Below are 21833 nucleotides of genomic sequence, written 5' to 3' on the forward strand. Positions count from 1 at the left end.
TTTAGTTTTCTGGAGCAGAATAAAGAAAATGGTGTTTAATAAGTAGCAAGGGTGGAGCCGAGTCATGCTATCGTTTGTGTTAACGTCCTAATACTGTGTGTTCTTCGATTCATTCAATTGCAGATATCTCCCTCCTCATCTCGCTCTTTGTCTCGAGCCAAGGCCGGTAACGGAGAGAGTGAGCGACTAGTCGTTCCCACAATCCTACCGTTTCAAAAACAGTTGTCGTCTTTGCTTCCGCGTGTGTGTGCTATCTCACGGGACCGCTCGAGGAGATTTTCGGTACGTTGTATGTTGAATAAATGACGTGTGCGAGGTCAGTCAGCTGTCCCAGACTTCTAAAAAAAAAAGCGACGCGAATAGTAACAAATAACAAAATGTTTGAAAATGTGCTCTGATGACGTCCGACACGAGGGGAATAAACTGTCTATTGTGCTTGTCTAGATGGTAATCTAAAGCTTTTGTTCTAAACGTGCTTTGCTGAAGAAGGTCGCAGAGAAATACCCAGCAGTGTTTACACACACATACACACACAAGCATACGCCACATCCAGGTTATACACACAAACAGTATGATAGGAACTGTTCAACGATAGCAACTATGGGAGGATGGAGGAAACAACAAAATGATTACCAATATAAGATAAAAGTAAAAAAATGCGCCTTCCGCATTTTTTTACTCTTGTAGTGATATCTGGCTTACTGGAGGGCCTGAAGTGACTTGAAAAAATACGTATTTTGTCTTTAGAATAGGGCTCCCTGATTATTAAACGTTTAGATCACAAAAGTTCAGTCCAAATCTATTGTACAGCACTAACTTGCAACCTTTTATTTGCAATATTATATATCATATATTTTCTTGATTAAAATAGTTTGCAGTAAGGATTCATTATCATGTTATCCTTTCCGATAATTTTTTATGAGAATTTTCATAGGAAATTAACCAAAAAGAAATATTTTTATTTAAGATTTCTCAATCTCAAAACGCTTAAGAAACACTGGGCCACATTCTCATACGGAAATATTTTTATTTAAGGTTTTTTACTGTTAGGCTACCTTCACGATGGCATCAGTTGATCAATACATTTTCAGTAGTTCATTTTTTTTTTTGCTCAATCAATAGATCTCTTTTTCTTTCCCGTTCTTTCTCTCACTATTCCACATTTTCACAATTTTCTCCTTAATTTGTTATATTAGGTTGTTCCATCTGTTTTTAATTTACGAAACTGCAAGAAGAAAAAAGAACGTTCTGTAATATTATGAGATTTGTGAAATGTGTCTTAAGTTACTGTATTTACACTAGTCATTCTTTAGAGAAATAAAGGGAGAATGAGAGAGAAAGAAGCAAGGGAAAAGAAAAGTAAGAAAAATGCCTCCATCCCTCTTTCTCTCTCTCTCTCTCTCTTATTAAGCAATATGAATAGAGTAACTCCAGATTGCATGTCATAAATCTCAACAAAGTTTCAATCAGCAAGACCTGAATCATTTCAGGCTGACAAAAAGGTACATTTTTCACTCTCGAGCCAACTGATAACGTTAATGCACGAGTTAAGAACCAACTCATACTCATCATCGCCTTCGAGTTCTGCAGTATGTCACCATGCAGCCCCTTGATAACCTCTGCAGTGTCTACCGAACCTGGTGTACATTACACTCGTGTGTCAGCCAATACGCTTCTCACATAACGGAAGAGGGTGAACAGAAAAGTTCACACCTCTCATTTATCAAGGTGATATTGGAGAGCACTTCTTTTTTTTTTTCCCCTTCGTTTATTACTTAAAAATTTATGGTCCTCTTTGCAAGGCTTAGTTATAAGTTTCAAATTCTAACTAGCCACAATACTGTCATTATAATTTTAGTAGTGGAAGCTCACGTGACAAACACAAATACCACCCGCGTAGATAATATGAGTCGTACAATACAAATATACTTGGAAACTTCCGCCACACAGCGCTGTTGTCACTGTGTGTGTGTGTCGAAGGTTTCCAAGTTCTAAAAAAATGAATCATTAACATTGAGAGGTTAATGACCTCAGTTCGTTGCATGCTGCAGAATAATTTGTTCAGTGAGCGAGAGAGAGAGAGAGAGAGAGTGGGGAGGGAAAACATAGCTGGGAGTTTCTGCTCAATGTTCTGGAGAAACATTATTGCACAAGATGGGGGATAGAGACTTCGGGGGGAAATCTCTAAGCGGTGGTAGTGAAAAAGCGGACATCGTGGAAAACAATCGCTTCGAAGATTCCTTCAAGAGAGAGAGAAAGAGATAATTGTGTATGTTACTTTTTATGACATCAATCATTAACCTGATTTTTCGCTCCCCTATTTTAATGGAATCATTTTGTATTTGCGTCTATGCCAAATTTCACGACAACACGTTCCATTTCCCGCTGCCAAATTGATTGCATCTCACACGTGAAATGTCGTCCATGATTCCGCAACATTTTTAATGAAATTCATTCATAAATATCATATAATTCCTTCTTTAGCAAAGAATTCCAATTTACTTTCATTAGCGAAAAAACGAAATGTTGGGAACAAATATTTCGAACACATCACAAAGAAAAATACGTTTGTTTTTTTCACCCTGAAATTTTTGTTTTCCTAAAGTGCTATTCAAATCAAAGCGCTTTTTTTTTTTTTACTGTTTGACGCCACGTCTATTATTTAATGTAATATACCAAATGGTCTGTAATAGTCAACTCACTTAGAGCAGTGATAGCGAAGGTTATTCCTATCCCCCGCAGTCTACTGTGCTTCTTCGAAGAGTTCATCAGTTTTGAGGGAAGAGACAGAATTTCTATAAGAAATTCTATCATCATAGACGGAATTCGAACCCATTTCTTTCACTAAGAGCTATTTTCCACTCTGCTACGAAAGCACTTTTGCTGACAATCTTATTTATTTATTTATATTTATATCGTAATCTGAGAGGATATACTCCTAACTTTTTGGGTCGGAATTTTCTGTTCGATAACTTTTCTCGACCATTGGAATCTTAAAAATTCCGAAGGGTAAAAGTAAGGTGTCCCAAATAAATTGTTTTCCGATATTTTAATTTTCTTGTCATAGTGGCAAATTTAGCAGGAATATCAAATGATGTTGTAATAACGTCCTCTAAAGAGATTCAACGATGACTTCTAATGTCGGAACAGGTCACTCTAAGCTCTCATCTCATCTCATCTTCCTTTCCCTCTTTTACCTTGCGGTGTCGAGGGTTTATTAATCATCGGACCACAAGCCGTTCAAAGGATACGGTGGTCAGCCCTACGCCCCGGTGTATCCTATATTTGTAGTGTTGAGTTCTCAAGGCAGGTTTGCCTGTTTTGCGGGATGAAAAATCGCAGGATAAACTGGGGAAAAAACCCTGCTGTCCACGCACAAGACCGGCTAACTTGGCTATGGCTGAGGAAGAGCCTTCATCTCCTCACGTCACCGACGGGAATCGAACCTAGGACACTTCTTCACCAGGAATATGGTTGCGAAGCGCACAGCCACTAAGCTAACCGCGCGGACGATGTTGTATATTGGACTCCTAAAATCTTTACGAAGGGCGACTGTTAAATAATCTGGTATTTTCTCCTCCTTACCGGCAAAGAAGAATGCCGGTAGGGATAGACTCCAGAGTACAAATGAAAGAGCGCAGATATGCGCCTTCTCTATTTCAGCTCATGAATTTTAAAGACGTTGATAGTTTTTTTATGCATCTTTGATTAAGTCATGTTTCGTGAGATGAAGTCATTTATCTCTTCTCCATTCCCCATCCCACCCCACCCTATTCTTTTCCGAATGCGTCACTTCTATCACCAATCCTAATTGAGTTTTATCTTGACCATTATTTTACGAGTTAACAGACGTGCAAGAAAAAAAGGTTTAATAGAGAAATGTAACACACATTAAGAACCCCTCCCCCCCCCCAAAAAAAAGCGAAAACTGATGGATAACAAACGGCAAAGTTGTTAATGAGCGGAGCACCCGAAAATTCTTGTTCAAGGCTATCCTTTGTTCAATCATGTTTCAAAAGATATTTTCTCCGGTCGTACAGTTCGCGGGAAGTGCACGTGTCCCAAGTATACACGCCCGTCCACTATATAAACAAGTGATAGATAAAAATAAGTATTTTGCAGCGACGGTGGGCGTGAGTGATAAGAGTGAAACGAGTTTTACACTAAAGCGACACCCACTGAGAACGCCTGGTAGCACCGCGACACAAATTAGAAACTAAATATTTGTTCGTAAAGATTAATGTCCTCTGACCGTGTGACGTGTGGCGGCAACTGTTGAAAGTTACGGATAAGAAAGAGAAAAACAACAACCATAAAACCTTGAATAACTGTTGTTTGCCTTCACTTTAAATATCATATCCTTTTCGACCGAATAAAATCTTTCATTTCAACTGCATGTTCGGTATTTAATAAATAAAAAAGCAGATAAATGCATTCCAAATAAACCACGATGGGTTTGTAACCGCCTTGTACAACAGGATTAGAAATGAAATCAAAATGTTCCTAACAAGGACACCTGATGATGTCATGTGCTCGTGAAAAATTGTAAAAACGTGTCATTAATCACTGCGGTGGTTGTAGAAAGTTTGGCCGTTCCCAGAACCATCACACTGCACATAGTAATATAGTAGTCATTTCTACAGGCATTATGACAAGCGACCATAGTCTAAATTAGGAGAATTATTATCATTACACCAAGCACCATGGCTACCACACGTAGCAGATGGGACGATTCACTCCTCCTGACACTTACGAGTACAATGATAATAATAACTAATTCCCAGTACTTATAGGCAAGGCTGAATTTAAGGTTGCTGTGGCCCCTAAGCTATATATTTTAAGAGTTTCCTGTACTGAGCAAATTTTAGGTTTTATAGATTTAGGGAGGCTCTTGTAATGATGTCAGGTTCTAAGCTATACTTTGTCTAGCTTATATAGTAAATCCGGCCACACATATAGGCCTTTAAAGGCCTATAAGCATGGCCGTATATAAAAGCTAACCTGCGTGAATTGTCTTTCATAACCTTGATTTTAGAATAAGGTTCGGATTCGAATCCAGTCTTTCCAACCGAAGCGAGTTGTCTACGGAGGCTCGGTAGTCACTAAACCCAAACCTAATCACGACACAAACCACCTTTCTCAATTGTGATTCTTCACTCCATACCACAGCTTCCCAGTTCTACTGTCCAACGATGGCAAGCTAATGCATCACGCACAAGTCTTCCAAGCACTCTCTTATCTCATTTTATTAATTTATGTGATCTGCTTGACTGTTCTTAGATGTTTTTTTTTTTTCACAGTTGATCTAGGATGATCTAATTGCATTGCGGTCGTACAAACTGATTGAGGACTAATATAGCAACCTATGAAGATATCCATATGCCTAGTTGGAGAAAATGATGAAGACAGAATAACATTCAGAAAGCTCAAAACTTCTGCTGAAGAACTAGGATTACGAATAAATCTGGATAAAAACCGAATATTTAAAAGTTTGCAGAAATCACGATCAAGGCGAAAATGACCAGTTTACAATTGATAGCCTGAAATTTAAAAGTGCCACTTCCTTCAAAATATCTTGGAATATTAATTATTTGAGATAATAAAAGTATTATATAAATATAAGCTAGCATCTACATGCTTACAATAGAGCTTATCATCCACTACACCGTTTACTATTTTCCAAAATTCTTTCAAGCAGTATACAAGACAATAATTAGTTCTATATGGAGCAAAAACCTGGAGCATAACAGACCATGATGCAAAAGCATTGCAGATCATTGAAAGTGAAATCCTCAGAAAAGTCTATGGACGTGCAAGAGATAACACAACAGGTGAATGGACTCTATAGATGTCCACTTCTATCTTCTAAAATCAGAGCTTGCAGGTTGAGATGGCTTGGACATGTGGAAAGAATGGGTAAGGAGAGTTTGTCATTGGTACGCAATATTAAAAGAAATGGGGGTCCATATAATTTTTGCAGTATAGTGAATGCTTTTTGGAAGGGAGTTTATATGCTTGAAAAAATGGCGAATTATTTTTCTGCTGTTCAAATACTGCCCAGTGATATTGGAGATCAAAGTGGACAAAACAAATGGAGTTTCCAATCTCAACAAGAATACGTGATTAACTTTATTATTATTAGAATTACTTTGTAATTATTATAAAATTTTAATTAGAATTAAAAGTACCGTTTACTTAACCAGATTGGCAAAACTATAAATGCTTCAATAATAAGTAGGATGTGAAAAGACCACATAATAGTAATTCTACCACCATGTATATCTGGTAACTGAGCAGTTCTGTTGAAAGTATTCGCAGGATGTTGTCCCATTGAAGAGAGAGAGAGAGAGAGAGAGAGAGAGAGAGAGAGAGAGAGAGAGAGAGAGAGAGATTTAATGCTCCAAAAATTCCTTTCCATTTCTCCCAAATCCAGGTTCTGTGGACATGTCACTAATGTAACTTGACTTACCATTAAGGCCCATGATTACAGGTTTGTGATCAGCAACGCGTCCGTGAAATTTCTACTAATACAATGCCCTACGTGGTAGCCTTCTATCCTGCATGCTCTGTTGATTCCATTACAGATATGGAGCTGTGGGGAGCTATCAGTTTTGCAACATGTGTTGTCAAACAAAACGTGGCCACTCTTCGTTGAACGTCTTTTCGTAAAAACACGTGATTGGCCAGTTGTTGGTTCGCTTTTGACGGTCTATAAAGTAGTTTGTTTTTGAGAAAGTAACACCCACCAAATTTCTTCAACTACGTAGACCTACAATATGCCATCAAACTATATATTTACGTTCCAGCATGCAGATTTTTTTACTTTTCATGTCATGCTGAATAGAAGCAGTGAGGTGCATTGTGCAGTCATATTTATGCATGTCCAGTACAAGATGACAACTCTTTGGTTAAAGAGATATTTTCAAATTCTGTCTAGGATGCAAAGAATATTTATAAGTGCCTTTCAACAGAAGATGAGTTATTTAGTCTCATAAAGATGTGACAAAATGTTTTTTTTTTTCCTTTTCGAAAACAAATAAGTACTTCTAAAATTTGTTATATACTCGTATATAAGATTATATCTTAACAACTATATAAACGAAGATAACTGTCTAGAAAATTAAAAAAAATTTTTTTTTACCTTCCTTAAGGTCTCTAAGGAAGGAGGAAGCTTCGTAGAGCTTGTATCAAGATATTTATATGTTTCGGTTTAGGAATTTTAAATAGAATATCTTCTGAGGAAACAGCCAGAGGTGAAGTTTATTTACTTCGGAAATATTCTTCGTTTCACATCAAAATATAAACCAAAACATATAAATGAAGAAGAGTCGGAGTCGGTTTGGGTTTCGCATGAAGAAGCTCACGATGTCTTCCCCTCCTCGTCAAGCGCTTGATAATGATTCAGTTGTGGATTGGTCAAGTATTTATTTCTGATTTTTATTTTATTTAATTGTGCGATAGTGCATATGAATTGAAATATAAACAAAAAAAAAGAAAGAAATGTGGCACATCAGACGAAAGGAAAAATCACACTTAATGAAAATTTGTACAAGTGATTTAGTTTAGGCACTTGCTCTTGTTTTTTTTTTTTTTTTTTCATTTATCTAATGAAAAGACCTAATAGAGATCCTAGTTCCCACAGTTCTACTGTTGGGGAACTAGGATCTCTAAGATTCGGTTTTTATTGACCGAAAGCTTTCCTTACTGTCATATAAAATGATCGCGATGGTAAACTGCGCATTAATATGATAAAAAAGGGAAATCCCTTCCCACCACCACCAGTCAGCTCTTATCAAATGCTGTAAAAGTGACAGAGAAATATACTCGCCATTCTAAACAACTGTCTTCAAGTAATCTAAACTTAAAAGAAAGCTGGGAAATCCCCGAAAAAGGTTATGAGGTTAAATAGCGTCTGGAACTTTGACCAAAATTGGGGATTGGGAAATCAATTGAAATACAACAGACCATATAAACTATCCTCATTAACGATGGTCTCCTACAGAAGTTGTTACGGCATGTGAAAACGCCAATATAGCAATCTGTTGGGTTTTACGCGACTGATCATACGGTCACAATTGCCTTAGTCTTCATTTCAACTAAACCCAATCGCCATTGCTTGCGTCATGAAAACGTAATATCTGAGTGGAGGATTTTTCTTACTCAATACACAGTGCAATTTCAATTTTTCCAGTAAAAAAAAAAATAATGTGGAAGTGATCAAGGCGGTTGCAACCACGGATACATTAGAGAGGTTAAAAAAAAAAAAAACCCTCACAACTGTTTCTTGATGAACTTGTGCTGAAAAATGTATGAAGAAAATTATTTTGAAAGAGATAATGTCGTCGTGTAATATGTATTCTTTCCTTACACAAAAAGCATCACTCTAGTCTCGCTTTGATAGGCTTTTCAATATTACATATATTATATAAATATATATATATATATATATATATATATATATATATATATATATATATATATATAAAAGTTCAACCGCTGGACACTTATAGCGTCACCACAATCTATCCTTCCAATATTTCAGAGAAAAAGAAAAACGTAAATTATTATGTTGAATCGTTTTTCCTTTGTGTGTGTGTCTCTGTGTTGTTATTTATTTATGTAGTAATACCAAACACGAAAGGTCGTTGGACTTATAATAAGTATTGCGACAAAAAGATAGGCGACACTATGTCTATTTGTAATGGATTCCGAGTAGACATGATGTCGCCTATCTCTTTACATTACAATCTCGCGTTTAGAGGTCTCGCACCGCAAAACAATCAGAACTGATTCCCAGGTTCTGTATACCGTGAGTCAAAAAAAAAAAAAAAAGACAGAAAGAAAGACATTCCATCGAAGTGGGTGAACAGAAGAAAGACATGCTTGAATTCATGCTAGCGAACATCATCCCAGACAGACGGAAGGCAAAAGAAAAACAAAATGAAAAGCTGGGGAAGTCGAGCTACAATGAGTTTCGTTCTTTGGGAACAAGCCACAAAAGCGACACACAATAGGTGGCACTTATCGGCCCGATCCTGCCCCAAACTGTCATTTGCAAAAGGGTCTGAATGGAACACAACGCTAGGGTCGAAGCAACGACAAACAGCCAGTTAGACGATTAGGAATGACATACGACCACGTTCGCTGACTTTCCGCTAACAAACGATGGTGGGAAAATAGCCGAAAGAAATGTCTGTGTTGGTATTTCTACCTGACTATATGATCCCGCTTTGGATTTACACTTAAACGGGAGGAAAACACATACCGATGTAGGCACAGAGGTGTCAAATCGATTCCATTGAAGAGAACAGATTCGTATTCAAAGTGAATTATATCAAGTTCACTATTTGCTTTTGCTACTTTTTTGTGGAAAATTCTGGCCTAGGTTTTTTTTTTTCGAGGATTTTTTTTCCCTTAACCACTTCTCTCTCTTTCTCTGTAACAATAATCAGCTGTTGTCATATTAATGGACTGCGCTACCTTGGAATATGCGGTCTCTATCTCCATTTCCAGTAGACCTTGGATTATTATTACACGAACTGCCGAAATAATGCATTTTGGCTATATCATAGAGAAATTGGTTGTTATGTAATTTATATTTATTCCAATCATATACTGTTCGCATTCATATAGTAAGGTGGATTTTCCATGGCTATCATTTTTGTTTCAGTCAATAGTCTCTATAAAAAAAAGACATGATAATCACGGTTCTAACAATGACTTTAATAGCTACCTTTGGTGTTAAAAAACAGCTTAAATAATAAACATTAAAAAAAAGTTTAGCTCCGCTGTTAAGCAGAAATAAATATTGCAAAGTTGAATGGACACAGTCGTAATCCTAGAGATGAACACGTTTATGAAAACGAGGCACACACACACAGTACACTTATTTGGTTGATCGAAAGTCAATGGAATCTTATGTGATGAACAGCAAGAACACGGAAAGAGCAGAGGTGAATAACACATAGATGTCATTTGGGGGGGGGTGGGGAAATCTATATGCCTTATTGATTTGTAATTACAAATTCCCACTATTCACAGTTCAAGTCAAAGTTCTAAAAAGAAACAGAATTTTATGACACCGAACCCAAGATAAAACCAGTTAGGCTTAAAATATTGACAGATAGGGGTCAGCGATTCTTAAGGAAACTAGTAGTTTCATCTTGCCCTCAGACCATAGCGAATCTACGTTTGGAGATCAGACAGCCTCAAAGAGTAGTTAGTTGTTCTCAGGACGACCACTCCAGTTTTCGATCTAATAAAATAGGCTCGGGGACGCAAGCATAACTTAGTTAAGCATTTGTTGTCTCAGGATAACTCAACAATTTAGAAATATTATCCTGAGGTTTCTTAGCTTTCAGATTCACACACACACGCGCGCGCTCATTATTATGTTCAATGCGAATTATCTTTAACACACAAATTAGCTTTAACAAGCAAATAAAATCAAATTAAAAAATCTTGACTTTATTAGTATCTGAAGTTAAATATAAGAAATACCCATCTGGATTAAGTTTAACCGGAAAAATTGTAAAAAATAATAAAATGGTGGATAATTCTGTTACATAAAAAGTTGGAAACTAAGTAATATGTTTACAACTAACAATTTATGGCTAGGTTTTTTTTACCCTCCAGGAAACTGGATTTTTAACAGAGCACCCGAAAAATCGACCTTAGAATTTATACTAAAAGTAGATATCAATACGAATGTTAGGGTTTAAGATTACGAAATGACGGCAATTATCTGCTGTACTCTAGCCATCATGCCTCCAAAATCATCAGTAGACATGAGCTCAGCTATTAGTGAAGATCGCCATTTCCAAAAATTCGTTCGAGCCCAAAATTCCGTCTACCGGGGTTATCAACATTGTGAGGTATTCTTGATAACTTGCTTGAAGCGACTAATAAATTAGAATAAATTAAGTTGAAACATTTTAATGTTTTAAAGTATGTTCAGAGGATCTGAATTATTTAACACTGTTAACAGGTATGTTTGCCTCTTTCCCCCCCCCTTTCAAACCGCCCTCAATCGCATATTTTAGGAAAAGTGGGGGAGTCTGCTATTTGTAACCGATATCCTTCAGTTTTAGAAATGAATGGTTTTGAAAATTGCCCTTTCGATGTTTTGTTTAACTTAAAGTTGACAGTGCACTTTGAAATAGTGGATAAAGTATCCCTTATTATTCACTCCATTTAATCGAACTAAGTTTATCTATGAAACTATTGAAAATTCCTATATTTTCGTTAGAGAAAACCATCTCCGGCATGAGTTATGAGCTGTCTCGATATCACACTAATAAACGACACAAAGTCTGCCTAAGAGCAATAATAGTTTGACTTTTTTTGGAGTGAAGTCGTACTTTTTTTTTTTTGATTCATAGTTTCCCACACCATTCGCTACTTCATGTACAGAATATATAGAGAACTTTCCTACTTGAGTTTCCCAACATGTCTCTTTCTTGGGTTTCGATATACCTTCTAAACGAAGTTTGTGAATCTCAAGTTTAGATCTTGATTATATATGCATATAGTCCCACAATGCATAGCGATATACACTTCTGAAAGGAAGTGTGTTTGGCATTATAGGATATTTAGGCAATTGCTGCGAAGTTATCAGCCTCAAGTAGCGCTAGTCGTGACGATTCTTCTCATACAAACATTGCTTGCTTAGGCTTTGGTAAAGGATTAAATACAGTATTTTCTTGGCAAATTTAATTTATTTGATCAAAGCGGTGAATTTTATCGGCTAATGAATATGTTTCGAGTCGGAACTGGTGGCTTTTAATACGACGTTTAAGTAACTGTGTTAACTGCATCACTCAACCTAGGGCGTAATGCATGACTTCCCACCCCCTTCTCTCCACTCGCTGAACACATACACTTAAACAAATTTTTGATGAAAGTTATTGGAGGATCCAAGAGCCAGTTTATTGAGCTCTTAAAGGAAGAAGGTCGTTAATAGAGTACTCTTAACATCGTCACTTCATTACAGGAATTCTAGCTGTACTTGGACGGGAGGATAGTTTACAGAATACGTGTAGTGTGAAGGATAAGAAGTGGCATTTCTTCTCTCTAATTAATGTGTTACTCGTACCCCGAAGACATATATAGTAAAACCCAGATTTTGCAACCTGATTGGTTCCTGAAAACCGTCGTTAAGCTATCCGTCGTAAACAGAACACTAATTTCCCACTGGCTCAGTGACATGCTGTGGTATCTATAATATAATATAATATTTTTATGTATTCTTTAAGATGGTGCTGATCGTAGAATGGAACAAACTGAAACTTGGGCCGGCCTAGTTGACCGAGTGGTTGGCGTATCCGCTCTAGACCGGCCAAAGTTTCAGTTGTTCCATTCTACGATAAGCACCATCTTAAAGAATACATAAAAAATATATTATATTATATTATAGACAACAGGTTGCAGGTTCGAATTCCGCTGCTGACATGGATGATTGTGATTGTGATAGACTATTCCTTTGATATGGCGCAGTATGACCTTTGCTGTCCTTACGCAATTGAAATCACAATCACCAACTGCAACTTAAAGCTACTTCCATCAATTTCATTCCGAATTCCCGAGGGCCAAAAATTTCGTGCTATTCTTCTTCAGCTGTTTATGTTTTTCTATTCTCAAATTCGCTTTCTCTTTCCGGACATTATTGAGGGCAGAAATACGAATTGCACTGTGAAGAATTTTAAACTGAATTGACAATAAATGAAGAGCGAAGCAAGTTACAACAGTTTGCTTTTAATCGTAAGCTTTCCCTCTGCATTGGTGAAGTGATCCGAACACGACTTACACTGACGATTTTTGAGTTTTAAAATATTTTATTGTCGGTTGTGCGCTGTGATCTGTCAGTCGATAATCTCGGATAAATTGATACGTTCGATCGCGTCGCGATTCACCAGTCGTAAAAGCGCGGCGTCGTACAGCTAGTGTCTAGTGTGTGTGTGTGTGTGTGTGTGTGTGTGTGTGTGTGTGTGTGTGTGTGTGTGTTGTGTGTGTGTGTGTGTGTGTGTGTGTGTGTGTTTAATTCTGATGCCAAAATACTGAGTTCCTTCAAAAGAGGAAGGATATTGTTGTTCCGAATTGCCGCCGAAACCAAGGCCATGAGGCGAGCTTTTTAATTGCATGTATTATTCTGAGGGATGAAAAATAAAAATTTCCAAGAGGAAAAAAAAAAAAAAACTTTATATCCCCATATAAGACCGACTAACTCATCTACAGTTGAAAGATCCTTATAAAAGTTCTTCGCGTCCCAGGTCAAGAATCGAACCCAGATGTTTCCAACCAAAAAACATCTTCGATTTCAACTGAGCTAGAAGACTAGGACAAAAGGAAGAGGTGAAAATGTGTTGTGAAGGATCTGAGTTTTGTTGTTTCTCTTTATCTTGGTTAACATTAATTACCAGAAATTACAATGCTAATTAAATATTACTTCCAGTACATTAGTAATCTATTTCTTTAACTGTCTTAATTTAGAGAAGGCTCCTTTTACAGACCATTAAATCCACACGAGTCATCAGCCAGCACTCATAAATTCATTGGGACGTTGAAAACTTCGACGCATCACCTTTCACCTTACCCTTGTGCCATGATAGCTTATAATCAAAGGAGGAATGCAGGCTTCCGGCGAATGGGTCACCTGACATAACCTCGTCTTCCAAAGAACGGATAGCGTAGGTGTGAGAAGACGCACTGCTGAGTATATTTAAACAAACACATCACTCCCCTTCCCCCGTCCTCTGGTATTTCAGGGATAACACATGAGGAGGTGTAGCAATGCCATAGGTTAATACTGTCCTTCTGAAAGCACAAAGTGCACTCACATAATGAATAGCCACATTGTGATTTGCTTGTACGTGTTTATTAATGTTCTCTGTCAGAGGATGTCGTTCGGCCATCCTCATGACTTGACAGTACATCCCACGTTGGCACCCCAGATACTTGGAAGTATGGATAGCGATTCACAATGAGATCTGGTTACAAGTAGTTAAAATCTTACTTTCTAGGCATGCGAGACCCCCCACATGGCGGAGAGAAAGGGAGTTTTTCTCTTCTACCCATCCCCATGCTGTTCACCCAACTTGGACGCTAATCTTAGATGTCAAAATCCACATAAATTATTTTTTGTTGCCTTTTCCAGATGTTCTGTATTTAATTTGTAACCCTTCTTAGCTGGCATTATATTTAGACCTGCTTTCTAGCATACATTAAACCTTTAACCTCACTGTCAATCGAGTGACTTTTCTTCTTGAATATAATCGCTGTGTTACCCAGAATTCAGTGTTATCGAACTCAAGTGAATGGATGTGAAATCATCATACTGATTTCGCATCATTCACTTGATTTGTTATGTTCGCGTAACAACATGGTTGCTTGAAATTTACGTTTAAAAGCAAAGCCTCTACAACTCATCTCAGTCTTCATTTTAATAACCCTTTTGGGCCTAAAAATATAAAACTTAATTACGTCTCACTCGCTGAGGGATTTCTCACCTCGTTCGTAAAATGTACATTTTGCATACATCATTTTATGGCACTGTTAATGACATTTAAAAATGTAATCACTTATATCTCCTTGGGGGGGGGGGAGACCTGCGCATGATTCACGTGAATGATTATAACTCAGTGTAGGTATAAGACGTTAAAAACGCATTTTTAATTGTGCTATATTTATTTATGACTGGGAGATGGGATAGTGGCGACATTACTTTTTTTTCAATAAGACGCTGGTTGTCTTAAATTTGGACTCTTAAATTAAATTTTTAATTTAACTGCTTATTTTTATTACCCAGGTGTAGTTGAAGTCATCTGCAGGTATACCGATCATGAAGAGATTCTTCGCAGGATGTATTCAAATACACTTCCTCTGTAATATGCAGTCATTTGACTCTATTGGACTTAACGATACTTCATCTACCTGTCGCATCGATATTAACTGTTTTCAGTAACATGGGCAACTGATTCGATGTTTTCTGTTTATAACACCGTTCTCGGTATAATCGAGACCCCATTGAAAATGACCATCTTAACCTCTAAATGGCCCGTCTGGATCCCAATTTCATTGCCATGTTCGAAATCACTCGTCACGGCTCTTGCCTATTATCTCTCACGCAAATATCAAGCTCACACATGAGAGGCTACAAAATCTATAGCATATTAATGCTGATTGCCGGTAAAAAAGTTAAGGAGAAAAATCTGTTGATATGTTTCTAAAACAACTGGAAATTGTAAGAATCATCCTCCGAGGCAGTACCACGTATTTATAGCTTTTATAGCCAGTGCTTATCGTTAGTCACGTGCTACTGGTGATTCAGTTTAGCAAAGATTCTGGCCACCGAGTGCAAACGTTTCATTTTTTTTCCTTAATTCGGTGAGAGTAAGAATGGAGAACTTTTTCCCCCATTAATCAGAAATCGTTTTGAGGAATCCATGTCGCTTACATACTATTGTGGACAGTAGAAATTAATGTATTTTCCACATATTCACATGTAAAGAAACTGTTCTGTTTCTTCACAATTAACGAAATAATAAAATATATAAAACAGATAAAGTAAAATATTAAAAACGAAACCTGAAATATAACGTAATGATATTTTTTATAAAAGTATGATCAATCGATCTATTTATTATTTTTTCTAACACAATATTTAATAAATATACTTACTAAATTAATATTTGTATATGATATTATACGTTATCGAAATAACACAAAATGAGGATCAGAAAGCCAGCAGGTTTATTCCCCCCCACACACACACACACCACGGTTAAAACTGTTACACTGTACTGAAGTAATTATGTAAACTACAATGCACACGGTTAATACTTGTTGTTGGATAACATTTTTAATTCTAGCAATGTTCTTCGAATTTTAGTCTAACGAAAACAGTATTATACAACAATACCGGTTTTCTATTCGAAAAAAAAAATGGGAAGAAGAAAAAAATCCAATAATAACAATTGTGTTTTTTTATGCATCGATATTTCAGTGTTTATTGTGTTCTGGAAATTTTCGAATCACGTTTAGAACGTCAATAAAGCACCGCCATGTTGTTATCGTTACCAAGGGAAACTTGTATTGAGCTGGCGCCACCCACAGCGCATCGCAGTTTCATCGTACAAATGTGTTAGCACGAAACTCCTTCCAGGAATGGACATCTGAAAAATACGCTACTGACAAACGATTTTGGGCAAGTAAAACGTTTGTTGAATATTTTTTTTTGTCTACGTTTACACCAGAAATCTTTTTTTTTTTTTTTTTAATCATGTGTGTGTGTGCGTGTGTGTGACAGAGAAAATTCCGGTCTGCTTTTTCTAAGGAAGGGGGAGTTCCACATGTTCTCCGATTATCTTAAAAGGGAATGGGTGGGTTGCTGAAAGTTCTTTAAATTATTATTTTTTTCCCTAAGATTATCTACAAATATTAAATGAACTCAAAATTCGTACATTGTTCGCCATTTCGGAACATACGTATCTTCCTCACCACCTTTGTGAGGTTCGACTAATTTGTTTTCAGGCATCGCGATACGGGTTACGTTAGCGTCAATTATTATTATTATTATTATTATTATTATTATTATTATTAAGAGAGACCTCAAGAGATGAGGGACTCATCGAGGGGATTAAATTAAAAAAAAAAAATCCAGCATCTGTGAGGAAGTGATCATTACCATAAATAATCTCCGACTGCTATTCTATCACGCACTCAATGCTGTGCTCACGTACTTAACACCAATACTACTACTATACATGTGTGTATTGTTTTACGTGCAACAATCTTGTCTGTAGGCGACATGGATTCCTCGAAACGATTTCTGATTAATGGGAAAAAAGTTCTTCATCCTTACTCTCACTGAATTAAGAAAATAAAATGAAACGTATACACTCAGTTGCCAGAATCTTTGGAACCGCAAGGAAATCTTTTGTGTGTGTGTGCGTGCGTGTGCGTGTGTGTGTGTGTGTCAAACCTTCACAATCTCTTTTGAAACTCCACGCGCTTATTTAGACAATTTTCTAATAGTTTTTCTGAACTTAATACATGACTGCCGTTGCGAACAGTCCTAAGAGGTCGCAGAAACCATATCACTTGTTTCAAAATCATTTTTATCTACGTAACGAAACAACTTTCTGATACTAAGTTCATTGAACAAATAATGACCTCCATTCTCTTTAGCAATGCTAAGAAGATTGGAGGTCATTAGTTTAAAGTAAAAGCCTCTTTTTTTTTTTTTTTTTTTTTTTTTTAACTTTTCCCAATTATTAAATTATTTCAAATGCACGAAATCGGAAGGTAACACGTAGCGGATCTGGAGAAGCATTGGAATCATTGATATCCTTTCAAGAAATCAGAGTGAAATGATATTGTAAATTTTCCAGGTGGTTGAGATACAGAGACATTTATTTGTTAACAGTCCTACTTTCCTCAACTTAAAAAAAAAAAATAATAATCTCTTAAGGCGTGTTCCGCCTGACAATTTTTGTGGAGCCAGAAGCAACTTCTCATCTCTTTTTTTCTCTTCATCCCTGAGCAAGGTAACTGCTTAAACATAAATTATAGTTCTTTTATGTAACTACTTGGATTTAAAAAAAAATGTATAAAACCTTTATATGTCATGAATTTGACGTCTTCATTGGATTAATTTCAATCCACTTATTTAGCAGTGATGCCTTCAGTATAAAATTCACATACTTTTGAAAACTACGAAACTAAAATGAATAACTTTAAAATAACGTCAATGAAAAGAATAACTCTGATCCTTTTAATGGGTTCATGCATTATAAAGAAAACAGCTGTTTTGGTAATAGTTTAAACGTTTTCCAGTAGATGGCAGCACTAAAACACAGGCTAATTTTAGCATAATTTAAAATATTTTACATTCGTTCGACTGTTCCCATCTTTTGCCAAATGTAATTAACAAAGTCATTGAAAAACGGAATTTTAAAATGTGCATTTTCCACTTTTAGCGACAAATCTTAAAGTCATTGCATGACTAGATTAATATTATCAATGTGTACGTAATTTTCAAAAGAGAACGGAATGAATCCAACTATTGCCTAAACAATTAAATTATATCACTTAATTATAGTGAAAAAAAAAAAAAGTGAAGCTACCAGTAGGGAAGATCTCTAGCTAGTGTTTATGACCACACTTGAATGCCCCAATTTGCAAATACCTGTCTGTCTTATGCCGCAGGCGATGATCTGTATCGGTAGGAAACAAGAAAAGATAATAGTCATAAATCGTCCTTGTATTTATATGGATTCCATTTTCGATGACATATAACTGAAGAATTAATCATTTCCCTTGACCCGCGCACGTGCGTGCGTGTGTGTATGTGTGTGTGTGTGATAATTGCAATCTCCCATGGGTATCCAACCTTACTAATTCTATATTAGTTCACTTACTGTTTTGAGACGAACAGAAAACAGCGAAATGATTCGACTGTGTGGCAAAGGATACCTCTCTTAGTGAAAGTTTTACCCAGTTAGTTGGCTAGGCGGAACAAGCGTAGTGGCATGCAGTCAGCACGAACCTCCTCATTTTGTAAGGTTCTGCATCAGACTGCCTGTCTTTACTCTTGTATCCCACACGTTTCACTGAAGGCTAGCTGAACACAGCCAGCCAGAGCACCTCTAAGACAAGAAAGGGTTATAATTATTGACTCAAATTAAAACCCACAATTTTTCAATGGTGAAAAGTACGATGACGATCAACAATCTCAATCCTAGAGACAGAAAAATACGTAGGTATTCATTCATTTGACTAGAACTAGTTTGAGATTATCGATTAGGTTAAAACGGTTATGAGGCATTAGTCTTGAAAAAAAAAAACGTTTACTACGAACAGTTAGTAAACCTTAAATGCATGTATGAAAGATATATAAAAATTGACATATTGAATTGGCTAGGCGGAACAAGCTGGCATGCAGTCAGCACGAACCTCCTCATTTTGTAAGGTTCTGTATCAACAGTCTACCTATCTTTCGGGATAGCGTCAATCCTAAAGGCTTAGTTGGTTGAATTGATAAATGAATACTAAGATGTTGAATTTACAGCGGAATATAAATATATTTTTTTTTCTTTTCAGTGTCTTCCCAATACCTTTCACCGACTTGTCCCAGAGCAAGGTCTGTGCACTTGGTCCCGTACGACTGGCGGGGACACCTCCCCCGTGAGTCCACAGGATCGTCAGCAACCACCATCTCCTCCTGCTTTTCCAGTTCGTCGGCCTAACGTCTTACTGTCGAGTATGTCCCCATTGGAGAGCGATGCTGGCAAAAATGAACGCCATCAGAAGGGTAAGAATGCTCGATCCTCCAAGTATTCGAATCACCAGCCTCATTTTTACCTATCTCCGACATCGCCATCTGGTGGTCATCCTCAGCCTTCGGCGCCTAGTCCTGGAATAGTTCTGTACAACAGTGAAGACGAAAAAGACATGGTGTTTTTAGTGGGGCACGAGCCCTGGAGAATACCAGGTCATCGTAAAGTGCTTGAGCGAGAACCCAGTTTTCTTCGAGCTATTCTCGATTCTCAATCAATGTCTTTACGTCCATTTGATAGCCTCTGTGGAGTTGCTGACGGTCCTGGTAACAAGTGTTCCGAATTCCCTACTGGGGATGTTTCGTCCTCCCCTGAGCCTCCGGTATCGCCAACAGCGAGGCCAACATGCATGGAAGTGAGGATTACTAACATCCAGCCTGAAACGTTTGAGAATTTATTAAGGTAAGAAGTCTTCTTATTAAATACTGAATTGTGATTTTTGTGTAAAAATGGTGATGCAAGTTTTGCAAGAAAATAATAATTACAGCAATGACTCGATGAATAACTTCTACAAATACATCGCGACTGGAGATGGAAATAGGGAACAGTGTATCTAATTGCTAATGTCATTTATATTCATAATATCACGTCCTTTCAAATTAGTATTTTTTTTTACGTATTAACAATCTGCAACTTAACCAAAACAATAAAAAACTTATCTGTTAACCTATATATACACTAATTCTGAGCATTTGGTTTTCAGTTTGAAAGCTAGCCTTTAGGCTTTTAAGAAATCCTTCAGTAAATCTAAAACTATCTATAGGAATGATATAAATTGTATATATAGACTACTTACTACAGCATTTCTATTATGCGAAAATATATTAAAATAATTAATATATTTTTCGTTATATATTGCTGTTAAGAAGGTCCGGTTCTAAGCACCTTTTTAACAGCAATTAGTTATTTGGAAGTGCTAGCTATCAAACATCAGACAGAAAACGACCATTTTCAGTCACTCCAATAGAAAAAATCATTCTGCGCTCATCCACAGGTTGAGGTCTTTCTCTATTTTCTACCGCTCCAGCATGTTGTTTAATAGAATATAAAGATGTCAGAGGCATATCAGTAATCATTCTCCCACGCCGCACCTATGTGCTATGTGTTTTATAATCTCTCGTGTATAGGATTGGTGGGGGGAGGAGTGTTCCCTGGAAAGAAACATTAACGCTCAGTTTTATCCCATTTTTAAATCCTCATCACATAGCTAATCCATGAAATCACCACAGGTACAAGTACAGAGTCTAGTTTTCGTATGTTATTCTAGCCATTTGATATGCACGCCATAAAATCTAGAGATTCACATGCTGCGGTGGGTACAATATTATTTGGTAACATCTGACTACCTCAAATTCTATAAAATCGCGTTTACAACTAGCCGATAAACAGTGGTCTTTAGTATAATGTTCCTCTGTATATCAGTCATTGACAAGGTGACATTCTTCAAAATCCATTCCCACCAGAGATCTGCAACAAGGATTTCAACTACTTGTATTTGAGATCGTTGATCTCCGTTTCTCTCTACATTTAGAGCGAAAATTTAATATGATATATGATATAGAATATGAATTTTGAATATGATATATCACATAGTCCCTTATAACTTCAGAAAAGTTTATTTCTGGTGAACTTTTCAAAGGGAATCTATCTATGCAGAACTGTCTGTATGAATCTGACTTCAACGAGTGTTAAAAAGTGGGCATAAAGATTTCAACTTTCCTTAGGGCTTACTGACTTGGAGAATTAGAAATGAGTACAGATGGCGAGTAGAAAAATATTTTTATAAACATTTTCTATTTAAAAATAAAATATTATTTTATTATTATTTAAAAGCCCCCAATTTGGTTGCGATTGATTAGAATTACGAACAGGTGACTATAACTAAGAAGTCAGTATATTATCTGTTAATTGGGATGTTCTTCGGCTGATTTTTATATTTTGCGATAGCAAACCCAAGTTTTTGAAAGGAAAAACCTTCCACCTCCGTATATTAGACCGCCTAATTCACCTTCAGTTGAAAAGCACTTATATTCCCTGCGTCTTAGATGGAATTTTAACCTAGGTTCACTCCCGTTTAGGAGAAATGTGGCAACAAATGTCATATTCTCTTCGCGACTGCGCTATGGAGGAACCTATATAAAGACGGCGACAAGTTTTGTCACACAAGAAAATAAAAGTATCCAGATCAAAACATTAACAAGATCAAAACTGAATCCTGAAAATTGTGTATGAAACTGATAGCCAAAATCAAGAATACTTGACAAATATATCAAATATAACATTTTGAAATAGTATTCGTCTTAGACATTACTAATAATATATTAGGGGAAAAAAACGATGAAGGAAATCTAGCAGGAGAGAAAGAAGAAATTAGTTTTACTGATAATATATTTTGTATATTACAAACGATGATATCTTCATAATTTGCATAAATCTCCTTCCTAAACGTTTTAGTATTTGCAAAAGCACTCGAGTGTCTTAAATGTACAATGGAGAGGT

At 36.6% G+C, this 21833-nt stretch overlaps 2 protein-coding genes across 12 annotated transcripts in view; one reads left to right on the plus strand and one right to left on the minus strand.

Moving 5' to 3' along the window:
- LOC150094008 (RWD domain-containing protein 2A) overlaps nt 1–15846 on the minus strand; it is a 217076-nt gene extending 201230 nt beyond the window's left edge. For all 6 annotated transcript variants that reach the window (XM_090412852.1, XM_090412853.1, XM_090412850.1 and 3 more), the window contains exon 1: nt 15676–15846. The gene's annotated coding sequence lies outside the window, so the exon portion shown is untranslated. The remainder of the gene's footprint in view (nt 1–15675) is intronic.
- The window catches only part of LOC150094009 (BTB/POZ domain-containing protein 3-like), a 175747-nt gene that overhangs the window by 134874 nt on the left and 19040 nt on the right, over nt 1–21833 (plus strand). For 5 of the 6 annotated variants that reach the window (XM_090412841.1, XM_090412842.1, XM_090412843.1 and 2 more), the window contains exon 2: nt 19099–19736. In XM_090412841.1, coding sequence (XP_090268967.1) covers nt 19099–19736 — 638 coding nt within the window. Of the gene's footprint in view, nt 1–16053; nt 16202–19098; nt 19737–21833 lie in introns of those variants that run through there. The other variant, XM_090412844.1, reaches the window with a different exon arrangement.

Source organism: Typopeltis vanoorti, chromosome 23, assembly GCF_054136105.1.
Source record: "Typopeltis vanoorti isolate ZY-2024b chromosome 23, IOZ_Tvanoo_1.0, whole genome shotgun sequence".
NCBI classification, from domain to species: domain Eukaryota; kingdom Metazoa; phylum Arthropoda; class Arachnida; order Uropygi; family Thelyphonidae; genus Typopeltis; species Typopeltis vanoorti.